The 15,000-nt window shown below is 47.3% G+C and overlaps 1 protein-coding gene across 1 annotated transcript in view; it reads right to left on the bottom strand.

The window, feature by feature from the left end:
* The window catches only part of tub (TUB bipartite transcription factor), a gene marked incomplete at both ends in the record, with an annotated part of 43,316 nt that overhangs the window by 6,202 nt on the left and 22,114 nt on the right, over positions 1-15,000 (bottom strand). The window contains 2 exons of the mRNA XM_080530105.1: positions 11,483-11,595; positions 13,049-13,240. Of these exons, the coding sequence (XP_080386231.1) occupies positions 11,483-11,595; positions 13,049-13,240 (305 nt within the window). The remainder of the gene's footprint in view (positions 1-11,482; positions 11,596-13,048; positions 13,241-15,000) is intronic.

Raw genomic sequence — 15,000 nt, 5'->3', positions numbered from 1 at the left:
CTCAGTGAGACCTGGCTGACAGTGTTAATGACTCTGTCTTAGAGAGACCAGCTGACAGGGTTAATGACTCTGTCTCAGTGAGACCAGCTGACAGTGTTAATGACTCTGTCTTAGAGAGACCAGCTGACAGGGTTAATGACTCTGTCTTAGAGAGACCAGCTGACAGTGTTAATGTCTCTGTCTTAGAGAGACCAGCTGACAGTGTTAATGACTCTGTCTTAGAGAGACCAGCTGACAGGGTTAATGACTCTGTCTTAGAGAGACCAGCTGACAGGGTTAATGACTCTGTCTCAGTGAGACCAGCTGACAGTGTTAATGTCTCTGTCTTAGAGAGACCAGCTGACAGTGTTAATGACTCTGTCTCAGAGAGACCAGCTGACAGTGTTAATGACTCTGTCTTAGAGAGACCAGCTGACAGGGTTAATGACTCTGTCTTAGAGAGACCAGCTGACAGTGTTAATGACTCTGTCTTAGAGAGACCAGCTGACAGGGTTAATGACTCTGTCTCAGAGAGACCAGCTGACAGTGTTAATGTCTCTGTCTCAGAGAGACCAGCTGACAGTGTTAATGTCTCTGTCTCAGAGAGACCAGCTGACAGTGTTAATGACTCTGTCTTAGAGAGACCAGCTGACAGTGTTAATGACTCTGTCTCAGAGAGACCAGCTGACAGTGTTAATGACTCTGTCTTAGAGAGACCAGCTGACAGTGTTAATGACTCTGTCTCAGTGAGACCAGCTGACAGGGTTAATGACTCTGTCTTAGAGAGACCAGCTGACAGTGTTAATGACTCTGTCTTAGAGAGACCAGCTGACAGGGTTAATGACTCTGTCTCAGAGAGACCAGCTGACAGGGTTAATGACTCTGTCTTAGAGAGACCAGCTGACAGTGTTAATGACTCTGTCTTAGAGAGACCAGCTGACAGGGTTAATGACTCTGTCTCAGTGAGACCAGCTGACAGTGTTAATGACTCTGTCTTAGAGAGACCAGCTGACAGTGTTAATGACTCTGTCTCAGAGAGACCAGCTGACAGTGTTAATGTCTCTGTCTTAGAGAGACCAGCTGACAGTGTTAATGACTCTGTCTCAGAGAGACCAGCTGACAGGGTTAATGACTCTGTCTTAGAGAGACCAGCTGACAGTGTTAATGTCTCTGTCTCAGAGAGACCAGCTGACAGGGTTAATGACTCTGTCTCAGTGAGACCAGCTGACAGTGTTAATGACTCTGTCCCAGAGAGACCAGCTGACAGGGTTAATGACTCTGTCTCAGAGAGACCAGCTGACAGTGTTAATGACTCTGTCTTAGAGAGACCAGCTGACAGTGTTAATGACTCTGTCTTAGAGAGACCAGCCGACAGTGTTAATGACTCTGTCTTAGAGAGACCAGCTGACAGTGTTAACGACTCTGTCTTAGAGAGACCAGCTGACAGTGTTAATGACTCTGTCTCAGAGAGACCAGCTGACAGTGTTAATGACTCTGTCTTAGAGAGACCAGCTGACAGTGTTAATGTCTCTGTCTTAGAGAGACCAGCTGACAGGGTTAATGACTCTGTCTCAGAGAGACCAGCTGACAGTGTTAATGACTCTGTCTCAGTGAGACCAGCTGACAGTGTTAATGTCTCTGTCTTAGAGAGACCAGCTGACAGTGTTAATGACTCTGTCTTAGAGAGACCAGCTGACAGTGTTAATGACTCTGTCTTAGAGAGACCAGCTGACAGTGTTAATGACTCTGTCTTAGAGAGACCAGCTGACAGTGTTAATGACTCTGTCTCAGTGAGACCTGGCTGACAGTGTTAATGTATCTGTCTCAGAGAGACCAGATGACAGTGTTAATGACTCTGTCTTAGAGAGACCAGCTGACAGTGTTAATGACTCTGTCTCAGTGAGACCAGCTGACAGTGTTAATGACTCTGTCTCAGTGAGACCAGCTGACAGTGTTAATGACTCTGTCTTAGAGAGACCAGCTGACAGTGTTAATGACTCTGTCTTAGAGAGACCAGCTGACAGTGTTAATGACTCTGTCTCAGAGAGACCAGCTGACAGGGTTAATGACTCTGTCTCAGTGAGACCAGCTGACAGTGTTAATGACTCTGTCTTAGAGAGACCAGCTGACAGTGTTAATGACTCTGTCTTAGAGAGACCAGCTGACAGGGTTAATGACTCTGTCTTAGAGAGACCAGCTGACAGTGTTAATGACTCTGTCTTAGAGAGACCAGCTGACAGGGTTAATGACTCTGTCTTAGAGAGACCAGCTGACAGTGTTAATGACTCTGTCTTAGAGAGACCAGCTGACAGTGTTAATGACTCTGTCTTAGAGAGACCAGCTGACAGTGTTAATGTCTCTGTCTCAGAGAGACCAGCTGACAGTGTTAATGACTCTGTCTTAGAGAGACCAGCTGACAGTGTTAATGACTCTGTCTTAGAGAGACCAGCTGACAGTGTTAATGACTCTGTCTTAGAGAGACCAGCTGACAGGGTTAATGACTCTGTCTCAGTGAGACCAGCTGACAGTGTTAATGTCTCTGTCTTAGAGAGACCAGCTGACAGTGTTAATGACTCTGTCTCAGAGAGACCAGCTGACAGTGTTAATGACTCTGTCTTAGAGAGACCAGCTGACAGTGTTAATGACTCTGTCTTAGAGAGACCAGCTGACAGTGTTAATGACTCTGTCTCAGTGAGACCAGCTGACAGTGTTAATGTCTCTGTCTCAGAGAGACCAGCTGACAGTGTTAATGACTCTGTCTTAGAGAGACCAGCTGACAGGGTTAATGACTCTGTCTCAGTGAGACCAGCTGACAGTGTTAATGTCTCTGTCTCAGAGAGACCAGCTGACAGTGTTAATGACTCTGTCTCAGTGAGACCAGCTGACAGGGTTAATGACTCTGTCTCAGTGAGACCAGCTGACAGTGTTAATGACTCTGTCTCAGTGAGACCAGCTGACAGGGTTAATGACTCTGTCTCAGTGAGACCAGCTGACAGTGTTAATGACTCTGTCTCAGTGAGACCAGCTGACAGGGTTAATGACTCTGTCTCAGTGAGACCTGGCTGACAGGGTTAATGACTCTGTCTCAGTGAGACCAGCTGACAGTGTTAATGTCTCTGTCTCAGTGAGACCTGGCTGACAGTGTTAATGACTCTGTCTTAGAGAGACCAGCTGACAGGGTTAATGACTCTGTCTCAGTGAGACCAGCTGACAGTGTTAATGACTCTGTCTTAGAGAGACCAGCTGACAGGGTTAATGACTCTGTCTTAGAGAGACCAGCTGACAGTGTTAATGACTCTGTCTTAGAGAGACCAGCTGACAGTGTTAATGACTCTGTCTCAGTGAGACCAGCTGACAGTGTTAATGACTCTGTCTTAGAGAGACCAGCTGACAGTGTTAATGACTCTGTCTTAGAGAGACCAGCTGACAGGGTTAATGACTCTGTCTTAGAGAGACCAGCTGACAGTGTTAATGACTCTGTCTTAGAGAGACCAGCTGACAGGGTTAATGACTCTGTCTTAGAGAGACCAGCTGACAGGGTTAATGACTCTGTCTCAGTGAGACCAGCTGACAGTGTTAATGTCTCTGTCTTAGAGAGACCAGCTGACAGTGTTAATGACTCTGTCTCAGAGAGACCAGCTGACAGTGTTAATGACTCTGTCTTAGAGAGACCAGCTGACAGGGTTAATGACTCTGTCTTAGAGAGACCAGCTGACAGTGTTAATGACTCTGTCTTAGAGAGACCAGCTGACAGGGTTAATGACTCTGTCTCAGAGAGACCAGCTGACAGTGTTAATGTCTCTGTCTCAGAGAGACCAGCTGACAGTGTTAATGACTCTGTCTTAGAGAGACCAGCTGACAGGGTTAATGACTCTGTCTCAGAGAGACCAGCTGACAGTGTTAATGTCTCTGTCTCAGAGAGACCAGCTGACAGTGTTAATGACTCTGTCTCAGAGAGACCAGCTGACAGGGTTAATGACTCTGTCTCAGTGAGACCAGCTGACAGTGTTAATGTCTCTGTCTCAGAGAGACCAGCTGACAGTGTTAATGACTCTGTCTTAGAGAGACCAGCTGACAGTGTTAATGACTCTGTCTCAGAGAGACCAGCTGACAGTGTTAATGACTCTGTCTTAGAGAGACCAGCTGACAGTGTTAATGACTCTGTCTCAGTGAGACCAGCTGACAGGGTTAATGACTCTGTCTTAGAGAGACCAGCTGACAGTGTTAATGACTCTGTCTTAGAGAGACCAGCTGACAGGGTTAATGACTCTGTCTCAGAGAGACCAGCTGACAGGGTTAATGACTCTGTCTTAGAGAGACCAGCTGACAGTGTTAATGACTCTGTCTTAGAGAGACCAGCTGACAGGGTTAATGACTCTGTCTCAGTGAGACCAGCTGACAGTGTTAATGACTCTGTCTTAGAGAGACCAGCTGACAGTGTTAATGACTCTGTCTCAGAGAGACCAGCTGACAGTGTTAATGTCTCTGTCTTAGAGAGACCAGCTGACAGTGTTAATGACTCTGTCTCAGAGAGACCAGCTGACAGGGTTAATGACTCTGTCTTAGAGAGACCAGCTGACAGTGTTAATGTCTCTGTCTCAGAGAGACCAGCTGACAGGGTTAATGTCTCTGTCTCAGTGAGACCAGCTGACAGTGTTAATGACTCTGTCCCAGAGAGACCAGCTGACAGGGTTAATGACTCTGTCTCAGAGAGACCAGCTGACAGTGTTAATGACTCTGTCTTAGAGAGACCAGCTGACAGTGTTAATGACTCTGTCTTAGAGAGACCAGCTGACAGTGTTAATGACTCTGTCTTAGAGAGACCAGCTGACAGTGTTAATGACTCTGTCTTAGAGAGACCAGCTGACAGTGTTAATGACTCTGTCTCAGAGAGACCAGCTGACAGTGTTAATGACTCTGTCTTAGAGAGACCAGCTGACAGTGTTAATGTCTCTGTCTTAGAGAGACCAGCTGACAGGGTTAATGACTCTGTCTCAGAGAGACCAGCTGACAGTGTTAATGACTCTGTCTCAGTGAGACCAGCTGACAGTATTAATGTCTCTGTCTTAGAGAGACCAGCTGACAGTGTTAATGACTCTGTCTTAGAGAGACCAGCTGACAGTGTTAATGACTCTGTCTTAGAGAGACCAGCTGACAGTGTTAATGACTCTGTCTTAGAGAGACCAGCTGACAGTGTTAATGACTCTGTCTCAGTGAGACCTGGCTGACAGTGTTAATGTATCTGTCTCAGAGAGACCAGATGACAGTGTTAATGACTCTGTCTTAGAGAGACCAGCTGACAGTGTTAATGACTCTGTCTCAGTGAGACCAGCTGACAGTGTTAATGACTCTGTCTCAGTGAGACCTGGCTGACAGTGTTAATGTATCTGTCTCAGAGAGACCAGATGACAGTGTTAATGACTCTGTCTTAGAGAGACCAGCTGACAGTGTTAATGACTCTGTCTCAGAGAGACCAGATGACAGTGTTAATGACTCTGTCTTAGAGAGACCAGCTGACAGTGTTAATGACTCTGTCTCAGTGAGACCAGCTGACAGTGTTAATGACTCTGTCTCAGTGAGACCAGCTGACAGTGTTAATGACTCTGTCTTAGAGAGACCAGCTGACAGTGTTAATGACTCTGTCTTAGAGAGACCAGCTGACAGGGTTAATGACTCTGTCTTAGAGAGACCAGCTGACAGTGTTAATGACTCTGTCTTAGAGAGACCAGCTGACAGGGTTAATGACTCTGTCTTAGAGAGACCAGCTGACAGTGTTAATGACTCTGTCTTAGAGAGACCAGCTGACAGTGTTAATGACTCTGTCTTAGAGAGACCAGCTGACAGTGTTAATGTCTCTGTCTCAGAGAGACCAGCTGACAGTGTTAATGACTCTGTCTTAGAGAGACCAGCTGACAGTGTTAATGACTCTGTCTTAGAGAGACCAGCTGACAGTGTTAATGACTCTGTCTTAGAGAGACCAGCTGACAGGGTTAATGACTCTGTCTCAGTGAGACCAGCTGACAGTGTTAATGTCTCTGTCTTAGAGAGACCAGCTGACAGTGTTAATGACTCTGTCTCAGAGAGACCAGCTGACAGTGTTAATGACTCTGTCTTAGAGAGACCAGCTGACAGTGTTAATGACTCTGTCTTAGAGAGACCAGCTGACAGTGTTAATGACTCTGTCTCAGTGAGACCAGCTGACAGTGTTAATGTCTCTGTCTCAGAGAGACCAGCTGACAGTGTTAATGACTCTGTCTTAGAGAGACCAGCTGACAGGGTTAATGACTCTGTCTCAGTGAGACCAGCTGACAGTGTTAATGTCTCTGTCTCAGAGAGACCAGCTGACAGTGTTAATGACTCTGTCTCAGTGAGACCAGCTGACAGGGTTAATGACTCTGTCTCAGTGAGACCAGCTGACAGTGTTAATGACTCTGTCTCAGTGAGACCAGCTGACAGGGTTAATGACTCTGTCTCAGTGAGACCAGCTGACAGTGTTAATGACTCTGTCTCAGTGAGACCAGCTGACAGGGTTAATGACTCTGTCTCAGTGAGACCTGGCTGACAGGGTTAATGACTCTGTCTCAGTGAGACCAGCTGACAGTGTTAATGTCTCTGTCTCAGTGAGACCTGGCTGACAGTGTTAATGACTCTGTCTTAGAGAGACCAGCTGACAGGGTTAATGACTCTGTCTCAGTGAGACCAGCTGACAGTGTTAATGACTCTGTCTTAGAGAGACCAGCTGACAGGGTTAATGACTCTGTCTTAGAGAGACCAGCTGACAGTGTTAATGACTCTGTCTTAGAGAGACCAGCTGACAGTGTTAATGACTCTGTCTCAGTGAGACCAGCTGACAGTGTTAATGACTCTGTCTTAGAGAGACCAGCTGACAGTGTTAATGACTCTGTCTTAGAGAGACCAGCTGACAGGGTTAATGACTCTGTCTTAGAGAGACCAGCTGACAGTGTTAATGACTCTGTCTTAGAGAGACCAGCTGACAGGGTTAATGACTCTGTCTTAGAGAGACCAGCTGACAGGGTTAATGACTCTGTCTCAGTGAGACCAGCTGACAGTGTTAATGTCTCTGTCTTAGAGAGACCAGCTGACAGTGTTAATGACTCTGTCTCAGAGAGACCAGCTGACAGTGTTAATGACTCTGTCTTAGAGAGACCAGCTGACAGGGTTAATGACTCTGTCTTAGAGAGACCAGCTGACAGTGTTAATGACTCTGTCTTAGAGAGACCAGCTGACAGGGTTAATGACTCTGTCTCAGAGAGACCAGCTGACAGTGTTAATGTCTCTGTCTCAGAGAGACCAGCTGACAGTGTTAATGACTCTGTCTTAGAGAGACCAGCTGACAGGGTTAATGACTCTGTCTCAGAGAGACCAGCTGACAGTGTTAATGTCTCTGTCTCAGAGAGACCAGCTGACAGTGTTAATGACTCTGTCTCAGAGAGACCAGCTGACAGGGTTAATGACTCTGTCTCAGTGAGACCAGCTGACAGTGTTAATGTCTCTGTCTCAGAGAGACCAGCTGACAGTGTTAATGACTCTGTCTTAGAGAGACCAGCTGACAGTGTTAATGACTCTGTCTCAGAGAGACCAGCTGACAGTGTTAATGACTCTGTCTTAGAGAGACCAGCTGACAGTGTTAATGACTCTGTCTCAGTGAGACCAGCTGACAGGGTTAATGACTCTGTCTTAGAGAGACCAGCTGACAGTGTTAATGACTCTGTCTTAGAGAGACCAGCTGACAGGGTTAATGACTCTGTCTCAGAGAGACCAGCTGACAGGGTTAATGACTCTGTCTTAGAGAGACCAGCTGACAGTGTTAATGACTCTGTCTTAGAGAGACCAGCTGACAGGGTTAATGACTCTGTCTCAGTGAGACCAGCTGACAGTGTTAATGACTCTGTCTTAGAGAGACCAGCTGACAGTGTTAATGACTCTGTCTCAGAGAGACCAGCTGACAGTGTTAATGTCTCTGTCTTAGAGAGACCAGCTGACAGTGTTAATGACTCTGTCTCAGAGAGACCAGCTGACAGGGTTAATGACTCTGTCTTAGAGAGACCAGCTGACAGTGTTAATGTCTCTGTCTCAGAGAGACCAGCTGACAGGGTTAATGTCTCTGTCTCAGTGAGACCAGCTGACAGTGTTAATGACTCTGTCCCAGAGAGACCAGCTGACAGGGTTAATGACTCTGTCTCAGAGAGACCAGCTGACAGTGTTAATGACTCTGTCTTAGAGAGACCAGCTGACAGGGTTAATGACTCTGTCTTAGAGAGACCAGCTGACAGTGTTAATGACTCTGTCTTAGAGAGACCAGCTGACAGTGTTAATGACTCTGTCTTAGAGAGACCAGCTGACAGTGTTAATGACTCTGTCTCAGAGAGACCAGCTGACAGTGTTAATGACTCTGTCTTAGAGAGACCAGCTGACAGTGTTAATGTCTCTGTCTTAGAGAGACCAGCTGACAGGGTTAATGACTCTGTCTCAGAGAGACCAGCTGACAGTGTTAATGACTCTGTCTCAGTGAGACCAGCTGACAGTGTTAATGTCTCTGTCTTAGAGAGACCAGCTGACAGTGTTAATGACTCTGTCTTAGAGAGACCAGCTGACAGTGTTAATGACTCTGTCTTAGAGAGACCAGCTGACAGTGTTAATGACTCTGTCTTAGAGAGACCAGCTGACAGTGTTAATGACTCTGTCTCAGTGAGACCTGGCTGACAGTGTTAATGTATCTGTCTCAGAGAGACCAGATGACAGTGTTAATGACTCTGTCTTAGAGAGACCAGCTGACAGTGTTAATGACTCTGTCTCAGTGAGACCAGCTGACAGTGTTAATGACTCTGTCTCAGTGAGACCAGCTGACAGTGTTAATGACTCTGTCTTAGAGAGACCAGCTGACAGTGTTAATGACTCTGTCTTAGAGAGACCAGCTGACAGTGTTAATGACTCTGTCTCAGAGAGACCAGCTGACAGGGTTAATGACTCTGTCTCAGTGAGACCAGCTGACAGTGTTAATGACTCTGTCTTAGAGAGACCAGCTGACAGTGTTAATGACTCTGTCTTAGAGAGACCAGCTGACAGGGTTAATGACTCTGTCTTAGAGAGACCAGCTGACAGTGTTAATGACTCTGTCTTAGAGAGACCAGCTGACAGGGTTAATGACTCTGTCTTAGAGAGACCAGCTGACAGTGTTAATGACTCTGTCTTAGAGAGACCAGCTGACAGTGTTAATGACTCTGTCTTAGAGAGACCAGCTGACAGTGTTAATGTCTCTGTCTCAGAGAGACCAGCTGACAGTGTTAATGACTCTGTCTTAGAGAGACCAGCTGACAGTGTTAATGACTCTGTCTTAGAGAGACCAGCTGACAGTGTTAATGACTCTGTCTTAGAGAGACCAGCTGACAGTGTTAATGACTCTGTCTCAGAGAGACCAGCTGACAGTGTTAATGTCTCTGTCTCAGAGAGACCAGCTGACAGTGTTAATGACTCTGTCTTAGAGAGACCAGCTGACAGTGTTAATGACTCTGTCTCAGTGAGACCAGCTGACAGGGTTAATGACTCTGTCTCAGAGAGACCTAACTGAGTCTTAGTGAGTCCTAGCTAGTTCTAACAGGGTCCAGGTGACCTGGCTGACAGGGTTAACGTCCCTGCCCATGGTGTCTCTGTCTTAGAGAGACCTAGCTGCCCATGGTGTCTCTGTCTTAGAGAGACCTAGCTGTGTTAACGTCAGACACACTGTCCCTGGTGTCTCTGTCTCAGTGAGACCTAGCTGTGTTAACGTCAGACACACTGCCCATGGTGTCTCTGTGTTAGAGAGACCTAGCTGTGTTAGCGTCAGACACACTGCCCATGGTGTCTCTGTGTTAGAGAGACCTAGCTGTGTTAATGTCAGACACACTGCCCATGGTGTCTCTGTCTCAGTGAGACCTAGCTGTGTTAACGTCAGACACACTGCCCATGGTGTCTCTGTGTTAGAGAGACCTAGCTGTGTTAGCGTCAGACACACTGCCCATGGTGTCTCTGTGTTAGAGAGACCTAGCTGTGTTAATGTCAGACACACTGCCCAGGTGTCTCTGTCTTAGAGAGACCTAGCTGTGTTAATGTCAGACACACTGCCCAGGGTGTCTGTCAGATAGGGCTTACACACCGGCAGTTCCGAACGCCGGTTCGCGTTCGCGTGCCGAAACCTCAGAACGTTGGCGCTGTCTGGCGAACGATACACTGGTATGAACGCGGGCTCGTTCGTCAGACAGCGCCAACGTTCGGAGGTTTCGGCACGTGAACGCGAACCGGCGTTCGGAACTGCCGGTGTGAAAGAGGCCTTAGAGAGACCTAGCTGTGTTAACGTCAGACACCCTGCCCATGGTGTCTCTGTCTTAGAGAGACCTAGCTGCCCATGGTGTCTCTGTCTTAGAGAGACCTAGCTGCCCATGGTGTCTCTGTCTTAGAGAGACCTAGCTGTGTTAACGTCAGACACACTGCCCATGGTGTCTCTGTCTTAGAGAGACCTAGCTGTGTTAGCGTCAGACACACTGCCCATGGTGTCTCTGTCGTAGCTGACAGGGTCCAGGTGCTCCTCCCTCACAGCGGGGAGATGAGAACAGATGAGCGCTCGGACGGAAGTAATGAATCCAATTACTCTCCCTTCTCTAGGAGCCCAGACAGGTGTGGCGCTGCATACCCCTCTATTCATTAGGGAGGGTTTCAATCTGCAAAATACATTCTTCTCCTCATCTCTCCCCCCCCAAAAAAGGCGAACATTATTCATGCACAAGGTAAAAAAAAAAACTAAAAGACATTGGAGGTTACAACGAAGTATGGATAAATATGAAATATGGAATCAATTCTACATTCATTCCTGGCTTCTTCTCGCTGGTCTCTACACAGCTGTAATACCTCAGACCAGATGTGACACGTTCTAGTGCTTTGGTCCTCATGTCGGGATCCGATGTAATGATCTGGCTTTTCTTTCGAAAGATGTGAATACATTTCCTTGTTGTTGAAAATCAATGACACGTCGCTAGTCAACTAACCCTAACCCACAGCTTGTTTTGTGAGCCTGCTAACAATGTAAAGTAGTGTTCTAGTTAACTAGGTAGCAGTGGGGATTACTCACCCAATACGTTGCATTGCAGTGTTTTGGCTTGACTAGCGACTAGTTTGTGTCGTGATTCTCAACAACGTTGAAACGTGGTTCCGTGTTTCAAAAGAAAAGTCTGAACATTTTGAATATTTCGGTTGCCGACATGCGGACCAAATGATCAGACTGTGTCACATATGAAATCGGAAACAAATGAAGACGACATGAGTATTTGAATGTCGCTACCTCTGAAATAACAATCCAGAGAAAAAGTATATACTGTACTACTGTAGTATACTTATACTGTATATAAGAAGCAACCATCTTCTTCCATACTTGAAAGGCCAAATATAATAGACTTTTATGATCATGATGAACGCTTCGCTTCCAAGGCAGATGAAAGAGCCGCAGACTGACCTCAACTTGCCGATGAAGCTCTCGCCACCTCGAGACAGGTCGGTGGGGTCGATGGAGATGAGGTAATTAGATGTTTTGCTCTTCTTCCTCTTCCTCCCCGCTAACAGGAACACCTATGGCAAGCCGTAATGTCCAATTAGCAAACAAACAAACACCAGACACATCAGCATCACCATCAATACGCCGCGAGACATCTGAAGCGGCGAGACCTAGTTTTAACCGCGTACGGCTCCCCAACACAATGAAAACATCTCAGTGGAAATGAATCGTTGTCTTGCATTTAGTAGCACATTAAAGAGATGGACGTGCTCGTTCAAACCGTGTTGTGATGGTGTTCTACACACAGCCACGTGTCCTAACTCTCTATCCTTTTCCCTGTATGTACAATACTTAATAATAATAATAATAATAATAATAATAATAATAATAATAATAATAACTTGGTTTTATATAATGCCTTTCACAAACCCAAGGACGCTTTACAGATTTTACAGACAGAAAGTCAGACAGACAGAACAGAAAAACTAAACAACTAAAAACAAAGAGTCTAGACAAAACCAGACTAGGGGCCAAAGGCCTTGGTGAACAGATGGGTTTTGAGGGCTGATTTGAAGGTGTCCAGGGTAGGGGTCGTTGCGGAACACTGTGGGGAGAGAGTTCCAAAGGGTGGGGGCTGCCACACTTCATATACTTGAACACTTGACTCAATAATGGAACAGATGATAGCAGCAGAATGTTGATATGCTGATTCGCATTCTGCTGCTATCATCTATTCTATTATTGACGCTCTGACGCTATTGTATACAGGCCTACAGCTAATGTTGATTGTTGTTGTCTATATCCTGCTTATTCTTATTGATCGTTGTTTATATCCTGCTTAATCTATTATTGATTTAGATTTTGTATTTCTACTGCAATGCCAATGCCCAAGAATTGTACTCCTTGTATCCGTACATTGATAATAAAAGCAATTCTGATTTAAAACCCTAGGATGGTTGTAAGATACCGTGCTTAGACTAATTGTAGGCTTTTAAATCCATGAGGCGAAGTGCAGAAATGCACACGTCAGGGCTGAAGGGTGAAGAATTGGGAGGCAGGGTATGTCGTACATAAGTAGGGCCCAAATTACATCAGGATTGATGATTGACGGTGTCCCTGAAGGGTCACACTATGCTCCCTGTCTAAATGGTAAAATGGTAAATGGACTGACTTATATAGCGCCTTATTCCAAAGCGCTTTACAACGGCCTCTCATTCACACACACATTCACACACACATTCACACACCAACGGCGGCAAGCTACCATGCAAGGCACCGGCCCGCTCATTGGGAGCAATTTGGGGTTCAGTGTCTTGCCCAAGGACACCTCAACATGATGTGGCCAGTTGGGGGTTCGAACTGCCGACCTTGCGATCGTTAGGCGCCGGCTCTACCTCCTGTGCAACACAGCGACCCTTGTCTTACTTGAGTGATAGACCTTGTGATAGACCTTGTCTACCCTTGAGTGATAATAACCGCCCGCGCCCCCCCGCACCCCCCCGCACCCCCCCCCCGCCCCTCTCTCACCTTCTTGCCGTCCTCCCTCTCCAGGTGGAGGTAGTAGGTGGGGTACATCCCGCGGTCCATGCCCTTCTTGTCCCGGGTGATCCTGCACTTCACCGTGACCCCCTGGGGGGCGGGCCGCAGGGTGAACTCCTCCAGGTCGTCCACGTCGATGGCCGGCTCGCTGACGGGCGGGGTGGAGGCCGACGCCGCCTCCTGAGGGAAGAGAGAGGGGACGACAAGGTGGTTGTCGTGGGTGGGGAGTCATGGTGGTTGTCGTGGCGACAGTTGTCGGGGTTGGTGATTTGTCGTGGCGATTGCTATGGTTGTGGCGGTACTAGGTCTGCCAGTTGGTAGGTGGGTGAGTACTGCCACAAGGTTTGGGGGTAGGTTTAGGGGTAGGTTTAGGGGTATGTTTAGGGGTAGGTTTGGGGGTAGGTTTGGGGGTAGGTTTGGGGGTAGGTTTGGGCGTAGGTTTAGGGGTAGGTTTGGGGGTACAACAACAACAACAATGTTGTTAATAACGTCAGACGACCGTCCGCTGGGCTAAGTAACGAGCGTCAGCTTCCCCCTTTCATTAGCGGTAAAGGGTAATGAACTGAAAGATCAAAACGTCCGCCGGGAGACCGGCGAAAACTGCATTAGCGCGTCGCGTCACAAAGCTGGGAGGCAGGGTTGTTATACAGACGACGCCATCTGGGCCTCGCCCGGGAGTTAGATCCACACAAGACGACCCAGTGATTAAGAGCCAAATGCCAGCCGCCCTCAGCTAACCTGCCGCCTCAGTAACATTGTCAGGTTCCCCTCCTGAAAACAGGATGTGATGATGTCATAGTAGCACTCCCAGGAGCTCATCCACATACGCACAACCACTGGAAAACACCACCCCCCTTCCCCGCCCCCTTGCCGCCACCTGCCCTTTCATCTGACACAAGTCTTCCCCTGGGTACACCAGGTTCTGCCACCTGCAAATTGGAGAGGGAAAAAATAACCTGCCCTCCTCCCTCCATCCTCACGCCCTCTCAGCCTCAGAGGATTCATATTCATTCCGATAATAACCAGGGAGTTTATTTGGGGGCAGTATGACGTCTTTCTTTCCTGCGGGCGTGAGAGGAGGGGGGGGGGGGGTAGTATGACAGATGATGAGGCAGAAATAAACAGAGGGCCGCCTAACCTCAGACCTGGTAAACTGCCATCGCGTTGACGACGCCAGCCATTTTGTCTTCTTCATGGGGGGGAAGGATATTTTAAGCGGTGTTTCAGAAGTAGCCTCAGGGACACACAGGGCCAGAGTACGTCATTAGCGTGACAGAGAGGCTTGCCGATAGGCCTGGTCTGGTCGGCTCTGAGAGGGGTCGGTTAAGGACATCTCGCACCAAACCAGAGGCAGACTGGTATACAGGCGTCACCTTCTTTCTGCCCTCAAGACTTATTGATGGATTGTTTAGGTGGGTCTGGGTTCTGGGGGAAACATCAGTCACACTACTCTAATACAGAACCGGTCAAAAGTTTGGACACACTTCAATTGAATGGGGGGAAGTGTGTCCAAACTTTTGACTGGCACTGTAGGCTATGTATTGGAAAAGGAGAGAACGCACACCGCAGAAAGTCTTAGCGAGGTAAATTCCAATTGAAAGAGACCGAAGCCGCACACTCAGGTTCCAGATGCAAGTGATTTATTAAGACGAAGGCTACGGCCCGAAACCGTCGTCTTAATAAATCACTTTTTTGCATCTAGTGTGCGGCTTCTATCTGGTATGGTATATATATACCATTTAAATGACTAACATGGATCAAAACAAAAATGTGTCAAACTATAATGAAACACATGTTAAAAAGCAGAGCAGATACTGTAGTATATAGATCTTGAGGTAGAATGTTCCGTGGCTGACTTTGAGGACCGCTGAGCGGAAGAAGAACAAAGCTCCAGCTAATTAAAGGACTTAGTCGGAAGGCACAGGCGTGTGTAAAGCTAA

This window comes from Nansenia antarctica (genome assembly GCF_963989245.1).
Source record: "Nansenia antarctica genome assembly, chromosome: 4".
Taxonomy (NCBI): domain Eukaryota; kingdom Metazoa; phylum Chordata; class Actinopteri; order Argentiniformes; family Microstomatidae; genus Nansenia; species Nansenia antarctica.
Note: the sequence above shows the minus strand (reverse complement) of the source record. Positions and strands in the feature narration are given on the sequence as shown.